Raw genomic sequence first — 14,454 nt, forward strand, 5'->3', positions numbered from 1 at the left:
GCTGGTCTCGATCACCCTTTAGGATGGCAGGGTATTACACTACACCATGTGGTTAAAAAGAGGAGATAGAAGGAAATCACCCTTAGACCAATGGCGGATAACCCCCCAAGCAAAGACAAAGGTTGCAAAGCATGTTGAGTTAAAATAGGGTACATTCAGGTACCTTTAGGTGGGTTATACTGTGCGCCAGTATAGGGGAGTAAACAAAAACAGGAGGAAAATCAAGCAGGATATTAAATGAATAAGACTGGTGCCAAACATATTAATTATGGGTCCTATCACCCATTACATGATTGAGAAGTAATGATATTACCACCCCCAGGAGGGCGGGAAAAGGCATGGAATGGGAGCAACAAACTATGAGGGTTCATTGGATACCCCTGGCACATTGAGAGAACTACCTTTGGCATGGAGCTCGAATATCAGAGAGTACTTTTGGAGCATTAAATCTACACATCTCAAGTTCCAGCAACTCTGAGCCATCGGGCTGACAACCTTGAGGGACGAGAACACAACTATTGAGGCTCTCGATTCATGCTACTAGCCCCAAGGCATTCATGGAAGAAAACCAGGTATGGAGACCATTATACCTGTGAGCCACCTCGTTTGCTTGGTGAAGGTGCAAAGCAGGGCTTACTACTACGAGAATAAGAAGAGTTGCTCCTTGGGCTTGTCGTAAGGTCCATGCTCGGTTTTGTCTCCCCTTGTGCCCTGGGTGCTGTAAAGCAAGCATAAACAGGGCCTTATGATTTCACCACCTGCTTGCTAGGTGTAGAGAGACTATTCCAAGCATGCTCCTCGATTCCTCTTGAAAGAGTCCTGTCCATCATGGTGATAAGACCAAACATGGATAGAACATGTGCTCTTGTCAGATGGTTTTACGTGGCATGGGCTCCTAGAAGCGTCTTGACTGGTCTTAGGAGCTCTTGGCCGAATTGGCCTCATTTCTTTACGATGCTGGTTCCTAAACACATTAGTAGGTGAGCTCTGAGATGGGGAGCACTACCCCCATCAAGGATATTTAGAGAGCATTTATGTGCCCATAGTGTCACTTGTTATCATAGAAAGTGTTTTCAATCCGAATGTTGATCTTGGCTTAGAGAAAGGCCCATGACCTCTGCACGAGGGGAGAACATCACATAGCTTTGGCTTGACACCAAAAAAGCATTGTGGTGTGAGGAATCCCGTGGATGGGCTGAGTGCCCTGCATAGATACCTTGAGATAACATAAAACAGGGCTTAGCGATGCTGCTCGAAACACATGCTACGTCTCACTCCATGAGAGATAAAACACATTGCCTTTTAGCCAAATGCTTGCACACCAGAAATGACTAAAACTTAGTACCACTACTTGGTCACTAGGAGGGTAGCTATGGAGAGATACAAGAAGTTGCGTGCATGGTGTCCACATGATGACAGGTGTCCACAGGATATGGGATGTCGTTGCTCGGTGTTTACTTACGTTAATCAATGTAGCCTAAGAAATGCTGGTCCTAAGTTTTGGTGGGGTGCTACAAACTGTAGATAGCTTAAGCTACGACATATGAGCAAAAACACGAAAACTTTTCAAGTTGGCTATAGCTTTTTGACCAAGAATGGTCGAACATATCTAACTAGGAGAGGGTAACATGAATACAGTGGTACAACAATGCGCACACTGCAAACACTAGTTTGCCACTGCCCGTAGTCGATAGCAGAAGGTCTACTTGAGAAGTGCCCTGATTAAGATTGGGTAATACTCAGCGAACCCCTAGCATTAGAGTAAGATAGATCTATCACCTCTCACGAGAAGTGAGTTTCCCTAGCACTAGAGTAAGATAGGTCTATCACAGCAAGGGGGAGCTGACGGAAGGGCACTCCACTAAGGAGTTCTTGATGGACGAACTTGTGTATGCTTTCATTTATTTGTGTCATGAAGAAGCCATGTACTACTAAAGCTTTACCATCTACGTAAATATGCTTGCAGGATTTGTGGGTAAATATGGTGGAACCTCGAACTCACAACAGCTCCTTCAAAAATCGGAACAATGTGTAGAGAACCCCGCAATATTTGATGATTCATGACATGAGAGAGCCTCTTATGATGTCCCAGATCATAGATGATTGTTGCGCACATCTAAAACCTTCAAAGGGACTACAAATGTATCAGAAAAGTTGCTGGGCCAATGCTTGAGACATATTTCTTGGTTTCGAATTATGACCAGTAGTAGCTTTCTATAGGTTGGCAAGTTCCCCCTTCCCAAATGTTCGGAATGATAAAGCATGTTAAACCCTTCTCAATTTATGAAAAGAATAATGAGGTGTTGGTCTTGGATATGGGAGTAGAACGAGAGTAGAACAGAGCGGCGGGGAGTCTAGACACCATAATACTTAGAGTTCTTTGTTGAGGTACAAGGTTATTGGTCTCATAGCTCTACCTCTTACGCCTCTCTTGTAGCAGTTGCTTAGTACCATAGACTGTGGTTTGCCAAACCAACAATGGACTAGACACTTGTAGTCAACAGAAAAAATAGACGTTCAATGTTTTAGTATTTTTTACACTTTATGATGGCCTTTCTTACAACTTTTCTTTTAACACTAACCATTGCTGACTTCTGATAGATTTTCTAGGAGTTACAAATAATTCTCAACACTGCCAATTTTCAAAGAACTTGTGAAAATGGATGGTTCCCTTGGTGAATTGTTTAAAAAAAAATGTGATCTAGGACAAAGTAATGTGGTACCACATAGGGTGAACATTAGTCAGATTTATAGAATTTATGTGTACACTGTCAAGACTGTTTAGACATGTTTTCCCATGAAATATTTGAGAGCCCCTAGGATATTTTCTTTTGAATCATGTAGAGGGACATGGATAACAATTGTGCAGGGGTGTTGAAGCCTACCTTCCCATTGAGAACTAACTAATGTCGTTTCCTATGGATGGTGGCAAGTGAGTCCCTGCACTTCTCTACAAGACTCTATGAAAACATCTATGATAGCTCGCTGGATGGAACAAAGACAACATCGGCATGGGCATTCTTTCCATTGGCATGAGAGATGAAACTATATATTGCCCTTACCTTGGTGGAAGCCCCATAGCAGGTTTTTTTGCTTTTTTTAAAAATATATATAGACAAGAACAATGTTACTATCTAGAGGCTTAAAATTCTAGGGTGATTTCATATAAAGAGAAGGATGAATGGGAGATATGAAATATGGGACCCCTGCTTAACAATTCTGATACAAATAGAAGAGCACACTTTTTTTGAATGACATGTGAAATTCTGCAGTTAATATTCAGGAATGTACATGCTTTGAAAAAGAGAAATGCTCCATGAATAGCCTAGGTATCTGTATATTGTCCCCATTAGAATATGCTAAAACCCATAATTAGAGATCTACTCGGGCAACATCCCCCAAGGCTGGGTTCACACTAGGTGGCAACCATCCTAGAAAATGACTAGGTGGACCATTGAAGAGCATGCACTTCACATGTTGTGGACGACTAAAAAGTTGGGTAGCATGTAGGTGTTGGACAAGAGATGGGCATTGATTGTGATTGAATGCCCGTGCTGTCCCACACATTATAGACCAAACAATGGATGAACATGTGAGTCGAAGGATGGCCGCCACTGGGTGTGTACAACACACCTGATGGCTGTTTGTCTTGCTTGGAGTTTGAAAGCTATGACCTTCTTCGTCTATGGTGGAGTTTGGAAGCTATGGCTACGAGGCGGTGTGAACCCTCCCTACGAGGCTTTTCCACCTTCTCTGTGTGTTTTATGACAAAAAGAGGAATGGTTTGAAACGTTTTCAAAAGGTGGTGTGAAGGACTGCCATCTAAGTTGGCCCAGCCCGGGCAGTAACACGAAAGATTTTGTGTCCGCTGGCCTATGAAGGCCGCGCACGCCAAGCAGTTACATGTTTAGGCAGGCAACATAGTGGAACCAAACCCTCTTTCTTCCCTCTCGTTGAGCCACGTGGCACACTATAAAAAGCAATCCCAAATCCACATGAGCGAATCCTATATTTGATGTTGCTAGATATTGCCTCCTCGGGTCTAGTTTCTCTCCCTCGTTTCTTGGTAGGCAGTGGCTTGGAACGAGATTGTACCCGCCCAACCTTACACCGTTCAGTGCTGCCTGCCCGGTTCTAGTTGGTCCATTCCATCTAGTCTAATTGCTACATGAATCACACGTTGGTGGCATAAATTAGGAGTCAGATGAAGCCCGGGCGGGGTGAGGGCGCGGGCGAGGCCATGGGTTGCAAACCCAAAGTGATATAAATCTTAAGTGGGAGGTGCTATTATGCTGTGGAGCTTCATTCTTGCAACCATGCATTTGCTCTCCAAGCCAGCAAACCCATGCGTACTCCTCAGAGTCTCCATCTCCCCTTCTTCCCCTTGCACCCGCCCCTTTCTAAGATTCTCGTGCTCTGCACTTCACCTCTCTTCTCTTCAAGCTCATTCAGCCTCTTCACAGCTCGCATTGCTTCTCAGAAAACGTGAGCTTGCCTTCCCCCATGCCCGCACCCGCTCCCCTCGGATTGTCGCTTTGGCTGCTTACAATTACCAGACGTCGGAGAGCGACTTGGACGACCCCGCCGAGCGCTCTAAGCGTGATCAGGTAGCTCCGCGCGATGGCTCGCTGTCTCGCCTTTCGGACACATTGATTCGAGCTCTTTTGTTGGAATTTCCACGGGATAGTAGAAACATACTGGGGAACGCAGAATCTGCTTTGCAGGCCCAGAGCTCCTTTATTGCATGAGTAACCGTACGTTCCTTGTCGACCCAATTGAATTAAGACAGCAACTTTGCCATTGATTTGCTTAGAAAGTAGTAGGTTGCCAATGAATAACAAATCACAAAGTTTCAGCCCTTACCTCCAAATATTTATCATAGTCATGTTCTGGTAAGGTCCAAGGGCATCGGTCAAGAATGCTGTGGAAGAATGCAGGGGCCAGAATGGCAACGAGGGCAGGCTAGATGATGCAGCCCCGAGGTAGAGCATTTTGTGGTCCTGGCTTGTGTGTGTAGACGGCAGACCGCTGGCAGAGATCTACCCACAAGCTTAAAAACGGAAGGCTGGCTCGTATTTGGAAGACCCAGACTGCTGAGTAGAGGACATGGCCTGAAGTGCGAGCTGAACGTGGCCTCAAACACCATGTCAAACACTACAAGTCTGTCATTGAAGAAGCCACCAAAGAAGCTGGCCTGGAACAACTTCGCTACCCCTAAATATGATTTGGTTGGTGGGAGGATCTAACACGTTTATTGAAAGGCACTTCTCGACTGGTGTGCTGCCTCTCAGCAGCAATATGGTGAAAAACATTTGGGCAAGAGAGGACCCAAAGAGCTACTAGCAAAGACGTCTGTGGAACGCACCTGGCAGGTACATGGATCTCGCCACTAAGCTTGTTTGTCTAGAGAGTGCTTCACCAATGGAATCATGGTCAAAACGAGGAGAGGTTAATGAAGTAATGATGACCTTGGCTGTCCATCATGCAGAGCAAGGGACGAATGTCTTGCATCTCATAGAACTGCCTGTAAATCAGAGGACTCTGGTGTAGAACTGATAAATGGATGAATGCAGTGCGACTGGGTCTTGAGGCAGAGAAAATAACGAAATTGAACCATGTTCTGGCTGTTTCTGCAGGGCACCCACCTGTTAAAGTGCGAGGAAGCTTGCTGAAAATGAGATCAAAGAGAGAGAGAAGGAGAGGAGCGAAGAGACACGTTGAGAAGTTAAAAGAGTAACTTGCATTAAAACTGAAAACTGCATACATACATAGGGCGCCTAATGTTAGGGCCTCATTTATTCATACCACTCTTTGTACCTTAACAATTGGTACACATTTATTGTACTACCCTTCATTTATTTGCTGCCCCCTTGCACATTAGATTGACATCATTATTTTAACTCTCACACTCCCCCTTGTTCTCTTTTACATTCATCATGTTTCTGAATTTTTCCAACTTATCTCGAGACAATGCTTTAGTAAGCATGTCTGCTGCTTGATCTTCAGTAGAGCAATAAACCAGCTCTATCTCCTTTGCTTGCACCTTCTCACGAACATAATGATAATGAATTTCAATATGCTTCGTCCTTGCATGGAATACTGGATTTTTAGCAATCTGAATACAGCTTTGATTGTCACAATAAATCACTGTTGCACCTGCCTGTACTTCATGTATTTCAGCCAATAAGCACCTCAGCCACACTGCTTCACAAACGGCACTTTTTGCTGCAATATACTCAGCTTCAGTAGAGGATAAAGCAACCGTGGGCTGCTTCTTACTCTTCCATGAAATAACTCCAGAGCCAAGTGAGAAACAATATCCTGAGGTAGATCTTCTGTCATCAACACTGCTGGCCCAATCAGAATCACAATAACCAGCCAGCAATAAATCACAAGATGCAACAAATTCGAGACCATCATTATAAGTGCCCTTCATGTATCTCAACAACCGCTTTGCTGCCTTCATGTGGCTTTCCTTTGGATCTGCCATATACTGACTTAGAGCACTCACTGCATATGAAATATCCGGCCTCGTGATAGTAGCATAAATGAGACTGCCAACCAGTTTCCTATAACCTGTGCCATCCACTTTCTTTTCATCTACACGTGAGGTTAGCTTCTCATTCAATTCCATGGGGGTGTGCATTATTTTTGAATCAGCCATTTCAAATCTTTCAAGTACATCTTTCACATACTTGGATTGGGTAAGAAACATACTGTTTTCCTGCCTTCAAACTTCAATACCAAGACAGTAATGAAGCTGTCCCAAATGTCAAATTCAATTGACAAGCTCTTCTTTATGCGCTTAATCAATGAGGTGCTGCTTCCTGTGATTACCAAATCATCCACATAGACAATGATCAACAATAAATCTGCATTTTCATGAAAGACATAAAGGTTGGAGTCATTCTTACTCCTCATGAAGCCATTCTTTGTGAGATACTCATCAATCCTTGAGTACCATGCCCTGGGAGCTTGTTTCAAGCCATACAACGCCTTCTTAAGCTTGCACACAAGCCTCTCCTTGCCTTTGATTTCAAAGCCTTGGGGCTGTTGCACATATACCTCCTCTTCAAGAATGCCATTGAGAAAGGCAGACTTGACATCCATTTGTGCGACAGACCACCCATGATGAGTGGCCACTGCCAAAACCAATCGTATGGTTGTCATTTTTGCAACTGGAGCAAATGTCTCCTCATAATCAATCCCTTCTTTTTGCACATAACCTTTAGCAACCAGCCTTGCCTTGTACTTGTCCTTGTACTTGTCCAAGGTGCCATTTGCCTTGTACTTGATCCTGAAAACCCACTTAGTACCAATGGCCTGCTTCCCATGAGGTAACTCAACAAGTGTCCAAGTGTTATTCTTCATGATAGAAGAGTATTCTTCTTCCATTGCTTCTTTCCATTTGCTGTTTTTGATTGCTTCAGAAAATGAAGTGGGTTCATCATTAGAAAGAACTTTTGCCATCAAAGCAAAGTTCACATGTGACGTACCTTTGTCCTTGATTCTTTGTGATCTTCTCAGCCCATCATTGCCACTTTCAGCCTGCTCCAAAGTACTACTATCTTCAATAGTTTTAATATACCATCTGGGCAATTTCTTCACACTTTGTGAATTGTCTGCATCAACACCATCCATGGGAACCACATTTGGAATATTTGGGACTGTTTCATGCACATCTTGAGGCGGAATGCCTTCATTGATACTTGCTGGCCTGTTTTGAGCTGCCTTGAATCCTTCATCTTTCTTGTCGCCCGTCTCTTCATCAACCTCAAAGAAAATGAGGGGATCTTCATCTTCTTCCACCAAATGAAAATCAGCGCTGTTCTTTGTCTCATCAAACAACACATCACGTGTGATTATAACCTTCTGACTCACAGGGTCATAAAGTTTGTAAGCCTTTGAACATGTTGCATATCCAATAAAGATACACTTAATTGATTTATCATCCAATTTCTGCCTGTTTTGCTTGTGCACATGAGCATATGCCAAGCATCCAAACACACAAAGATGAGACACATTTGGTTTCTTACCATAATAGACTTCCTCAGGAGTCATACCATCAAGCGCTTTTGTTGGAGATCTATTCTGCAAATATATGGCTGTGTGGACAGCCTCTGCCCAAAACCTACGTCCCAATCTTGAATCTTTGAGCATGCATCTTGCTCCTTCCATCCCAGTGCGATTCTTTCTTTCCACTACTCCATTTTGTTGAGAGCTATAAGCTGTAGTAAGTTGATGAAACATACCACTTTCATTGCATAACAAATCAAACTCATTTGACATGAACTCACCTCCTCTGTCTGTGCGGAGAGTCTTCACTTTCATACTTGTTTCATTTTCCACATAAGATTTCCATTGCTTGAACACATCAAGAGTTTCACCCTTACTTTTGAGAAAATACAGCCAGCACTTGCGTGAATAATCATCAATAAGGGACATAAAATAACGTGATCCATCAAGTGAATTCACTTGAGCCGGTCCCCACAAATCACAGTGTATCAATTCAAGTTTTTGCGTTGCTCTCCATGAGCTTGCTTTTGGAAATGGAGTCCTTGCATGCTTGCCCAAGGCACAAGGCTCACATACACCCGGTATCTCACCAATCTTTGGGATTCCTGTGACCATGCCATTGTCAAATAAATACTTAAGTGCTTTCATATTTAAATGACCATACCTCCTACGCCAAAGCTGAGAGGTTTGCTCCGTTTGAGACATCAATACTTGCTGGTCACTCATAGTAATTAGCTTGTACAACCTGTCATTGCTGCGTATGCCACGAGCAACTTCTTTTCCCTCATTCTTGAGGTCTTTTATGATGAAGTACTCCTTGAAAAACTCAACACTCATGTGCTGATCTGTTATGCAGCCCACAGAAAGCAAATTTCTTGCCAAATTAGGAATCCACAATACATTTTTAAGAGTACCAATCTCACCATTTTTGAGCTTGATAGGTATGTCGCCATGTCCGTGAATGTTTTGTGTGGAATCATCACCCAAAAACACTTTGTTACTGCCTTCTTCATCAACATACTGAGAAAACCAATCACCATTGCTGGTCATGTGCGCTGTGGCACCCGAATCGACATACCATTCCCCACGATAGTGGGACTGTTTTGTATGATCAGCCATCAACAAAAACTCATCCTTGCTATTTCTTTCATTATTCTGATTTCCTTCTCCTGCAAAGTTGTTGCTATTTTGCCTTTGCCAATTTGAGAAGCCTCTGCCTCTCCCTCTTGATTGTTGTGCATGCTGTTTTATGCGACATTCACTCTCCACATGACCATCCTTCCCACAATAGTAACACGGGCCTCTTCTTGAAGTGTAGGAGCTGCGTCCTCTTCCACGAAAGTTGCCTCTATATCCTCCTCTTCCTCGAGGGGTAAATTGCCTTCTTTCTTGATAGGAGGAGTTCGAATCTCCCCCTTCTTCATGCCTGCCCTGATTTTGCCTTTCATTGTTTCGATTCCATCCACCTCTTCCACGGCCACGCCATGGTCTTCCTCTCACGGTGAATGCTTCATCTTTGTTCTTGGAACTCTTCGTCCCGCTTCCTTGTCTTCTTAACTCTTCTTGTAGCAAGAGAGCACTCAACTCCTTAAAGTTAGGAGTGGTCTCCCTCACCATTAGGGAAGTCACCAAATGTTGCCATGGTGAATTGCTTTCATTCATAGTAAGCCCATTCATGGTTATGCTTACCATATCCACATCTGTTACAACCTCATCCACTGAGAGCAATTGGTGAGTGATATCTTTCAAACGAGTCAAATAGGCAGTGATTTGCTCATTTGGTTCCTTCTTAAAAGCATGCAACTTTTGTTTAAGGAACAACAACCTTGTTGTATTTACTGATTCAAATAGAGTTTGAAGAGTTGTCCATGCTTCATCTGGAGCTGTAGCACCACTTATTTGAGGAATGATGCTGTCCTTCACATTCATGTTGATGTAACAAAGAGCTTTTTGAGCTCTTTTATCAAATTTTGATTGAACTTCAAGTTCTTCTTCATACCTTTTATCCTCAGCCCTCTTTTCTTGAGATGTCATATTGGGCACCGTTACTGGCTTCATCACATCAGGCCTTTCATCTTTGCCTTCTACAATCTCCCACAAGTCTTTCAACTTTAAGAGATTCTTCATCTTAAACTTCCAAATTTGATAGTTTTTGCCATCAAGCTTCCCACTTTCTGGGAGCACAAAATCAACCTTGCTGTCCGCCATTTTGACTGAATTACAGCAAGCAACAAATTAGAATAATCACCCCAAAATACACTTCAAACACGCAGCGGATACCTTACTGTTTTGGGGTCTTCAAATCCTCAATTTTAGAGGTCTTTGGCTGGTCTTTTGGGCTGCAAATCTTCTTCACTTTCATGCCTTCATGGCACTCAATCTTGGGCTGTTCTTGGCTGGTCTTTTTCTTCATTCATTGACACGTGTTGCAAACACATATGGGCTGCCCTCTCTTCGTGGCTTCACCTACCATAGGGCTGCCCCTTTTCTTATGTACTTGTTTCTCGCTTGATCTTCAATCAAGCCATGCTTGCTGTTGCATCTCTTCCTTGGAGTCAAGGGCTTCATTCTTCGTCACTTGTGTGGCGTTTCTGTTAGAGACTCACTGTTCCCACCTGTGAGCCCCCGTTTTGTGGGGACAAGGGGCAGTGAGGGTAAGGAGGGAAGGGAAAGAGAGACTCAGCAAACAGCAGCGTTTTGGGGGGGGCTCCAGGCCTTCCTAGATGCAATGGACTGGCTGCACAGGGCACCCTTTTATAGGGGCCTGTTGCAGGACCAGTCGGTCCAACCAGGGCCACCGACCAGGGCCGACCCTGGTCGGTTTTACAGACTGACCTGGTCGGTCCCCAGTCAGGGAACCGACCCTGCTGGTCGGCCAGACCAACAGGTCTGGGCAGTGCCTATAAAAGGCCCACACTTCCCTTCATTCAGTCATCCAGTGCAGGACAAAAAGCCTCTGTTTTAGGCTGTGCTGTGCACTCAGATTTGGCATACTTGGCTGAGTTTTGTGTTGCTCTCCTGGAGCCAGTTTTCTGCCCACCATCCGGTGGATGAATATATTCTCTCTCTGCCTAAGTTTTCTCTGAGTGAGTATTGTATCTGTGATCAGTTATCTGAGTTGAGTGTTGCTAGAGCGGGAGAGATCTTGGCTGGAGGTTAGAGTGATTCTTTCCTTCTGTTTTCTAACATGGTATCAGAGCCATAGGCTCTCGTCTCTTCCTCATAAATTACACTCTCTGAAGGAAGGAGTTCCTTGGCTGTAAGGCAACTCTGTTTTCAGCTCAGTTCAGTACAGAAGGTGAGTTCATTTATTTCTGTTTCAGTTTTTCAAGTTCTGTAGCTATTCACTGAGATGGATCAGCGATCAGAAGCCTCTACATCCATTGCTCATCCTTCCTCCTTCTCCAGTCATCTTCCTTCTTCATTTATCCCTAATTTCGGTGAAGCTGGAAAGCTTGATGGTACAAACTTTCCAATCTGGAAAGTCAAGATCCGAAGCCATCTGTTGGCACGGAGATTGTGGAAGATGGGACTGAAGAAAAGCCGGAGGATATTGTGGACAAGAGAGGTGAAGTTCTAGCTGAAGCAGATGCAGATGAACTCTGTGCATGGGAGGAGAGGGATGCTCAGGCCTTAGCAATGCTTATAGGCACGACAGCAGATTCTGTTATTCCTCATATCCAGTTGGCATAAACGTCTTCAGAGGCGTGGACCATACTGAAGGAGCTGTATGAAACCGATAATACAGCTCGTATCATCACATTGCAGCATCAGCTTTATAACCTTGATATGAATGAGGATGATAGTGTTCATGATCATCTGACGAAGGTGAAAGTTGTGCGGGACCAGCTCGCAGCGGTTGGTCAGAAGGTGGACTCGAGTCAATTAGCATTACTCACACTCCACAAGTTGCACGGAGTTTCAAAAGTTTTGTGACTACGGTCACTGCGGGTCAACGGACAAAGCCAATCAACTTTGAGGAGCTTTGTCCACTCCTACTTCAGGAGGAGGCCCGAGAGAAACTCTTTACGCAAACCGACAAAAAGGCATTGGTTGCCAAAGACAAGCCTGGCAAAGGCAAGTCAAAGGATTTCAAGAAATCAGAGGACGCTGAACGTAAGAAGAAAATGAAGTGCTTTTACTGTGAAAAGCTTGGCCACTCCGCCAAAGAATGCCGGAAGAAGAAGGCGGATCAAAAGCGGAAAAGAGAAGCCAAAAACAAAGAAGAGCCTAAGAGTGATTCTGCCAATGTGACAACTGGTCAGTTATTCTTACTCAGTGAACATTGTTCAGCTTATGCAGTTAGTGAAGGTAAAGAAGGTTGGTATGTTGACAGCGGTGCTTCTAAGCACATGTCCAACAGAAGGACGTGGTTCAAAACCATGGACAGTACACACCCGGATTCCAAAGTTTCTGTTGGGGATAGCCGGACATGTCCTGTGAAGGGCATAGGTAGCATTCCTTTCATTACCACGGCGGGTGAGGAGAAGGATATCTCTGGAGTACTTTATGTACCCGACCTTTGCAAGAATTTACTATCTGTAAGTCAGATGGACAAAAACAACATGGCAGTTCTTTTTCAAGATGGCAAGGTTACCGTGACATCTAAAGGGAGTGGGCAAGTGGTGGCACAGGGTGTTGAAGAGAATGGACTGTACCGTCTCAGTGCAATGTTGGTTCATGATGATCACGGAAAGTCCAAACTTTGGCATGAGCGCTTCGGTCACGTCAGCTATGGAATCTTGGCTGAAATGTCAAAGTCAAAGATGATGGATGGACTTCCACCAATTACAGGCAAGGATGATGTCTGTAGGGCTTGTCTTGAAGGCAAGCAGCACAGGGATAAGTTCCCACAAGAAGCTTCGTTTCGGGCCAGCAAACCACTTGAGTTGGTTCACGCCGACATTTGTGGTCCAATGTCTACTGCATCATGGGCAGGATCTAGGTATTCACTTCTCTTTGTGGATGATTTCAGTAGAATGACTTGGGTATATTGTTTGGCTAAAAAGTCTCAGGCTTTTGAGAAATTCAAAGACTGGAAGGCTAGAGTTGAAAAGGAGACAGGGGAAGATGTCAAGACATTTCGCATAGACAGGGGGGAGAATTCACCTCAAGTGAGTTTAATACATTTTGTCGCAAGCATGGGATCAAGCGACAACTCACCACGGCACATACTTCTCAGCAAAACGGGGTAGCCGAGAGAAAGCATAGAACCACCACTGAGACAGGGCTTGCTATGCTCCGAGGGAGAAATCTTTCTAAAGCCTATTGGAGTGAAGCTATCAATACAGCGGTACACATTCTCAACCGGACCAAGACGAAGGCCGTCAAGGATAAGACTCCATATGAGGCATTTTATGGTAAGAAGCCCTCTATTTCTCATCTCCGCATTTTTGGTTCTAACGCGTGGGTGCATGTGCCCAAGGAAGATAGGACCAAGCTTGATTCCCGAAGCAGACCATGTATCTTTGTTGGGTATAGTGAAGAATCCAAGGCCTACCGCCTCTTCGATCCAGTAAAGAAGCAAATACTCATCAGTCGTGATGTTGTCTTCGCGGAAAAAGAACCTGAACCCCAGGAGGAGCCTCAGATTGAGGAGGAGGAGATAGTTCAACCCCTGATCCCACCCCGTCCCAGATTGACCATTCAAGAGGTTACCCAATCAAAAGCTGATATTCCACCCGATACTCAGGAAGAGCAGGATGTTCCAGCAGAAGTTCCCGTTCCTCCTCCCACAGAGAAGCAGAAAAAGTTGCCCCAATGGTACCTCCGGACATTGGAAGAGTCTCGTGTCACCTCATTACTTGAGAGTAGCAGTTCCGGATTGCGACGGTCTCAACGTCTTCAAAAGACCCCATCCGTGAATGTTGCCTTGGTGGCTCAGATTGTTGAGCCAAGAACCTTTGCGGAGGCGAAAGACAATCCCGAATGGCAGGCTGCCATGCAGGCAGAGATGGATGCTATTCTGAAGAACCATACATGGGACTTAGTGGCCAGGTCCCTTCGACGGAAAGTCATCGGCACTAAGTGGGTATACAAACTCAAATACAAATCTGACGGCAGCTTGGATAAGTATAAAGCCAGGTTGGTTGTGAAAGGTTTTGCTCAAACTGAAGGCATGGATTTTGATGAAACTTTTGCTCCCACAGCCCGCATGGTTACTATCCGGACAGTGATTGCTCTTGCTATCCAATTCCAGTGGCCTATTTTTCAAATGGATGTGAAGTCCGCATTCCTTGATGGAACCTTGGAGGAGGAGGTATATGTGGAGCAGCCACCGGGCTTTCAGGATCCAGTGTCCCCATTAAAGGTCTGCAGGTTGAAGAAGGCGTTATACGGGCTGAAACAGGCCCCCAGAGCTTGGTACCAAAGGATTGATATATTATTTCAGAAGATTGGGCTCAGTCGGAGTCCTTCTGAGGCAAACCTTTACTTGTT

At 44.5% G+C, this 14,454-nt stretch overlaps 1 protein-coding gene across 3 annotated transcripts in view; it reads left to right on the forward strand.

Moving 5' to 3' along the window:
* Positions 1-4,199: 4,199 nt before the first annotated feature.
* LOC147887731 (protein TIC 21, chloroplastic-like) overlaps positions 4,200-14,454 on the forward strand; it is a 54,771-nt gene continuing 44,516 nt past the window's right edge. For all 3 annotated transcript variants that reach the window (XR_015543133.1, XR_015543134.1, XM_087393622.1), the window contains exon 1: positions 4,200-4,607. Coding sequence is in view for 1 of the 3 variants with exons in the window: in XM_087393622.1 (XP_087249748.1) it covers positions 4,290-4,607 (318 nt within the window). In the remaining 2 variants the exon portion in view is untranslated. The remainder of the gene's footprint in view (positions 4,608-14,454) is intronic.

The sequence above is a fragment of the Dipteris shenzhenensis genome, chromosome 22, assembly GCF_047967505.1.
Source record: "Dipteris shenzhenensis isolate YYH24624 ecotype China chromosome 22, Dip_SZ_1.0, whole genome shotgun sequence".
NCBI classification, from domain to species: Eukaryota; Viridiplantae; Streptophyta; class Polypodiopsida; order Gleicheniales; family Dipteridaceae; genus Dipteris; species Dipteris shenzhenensis.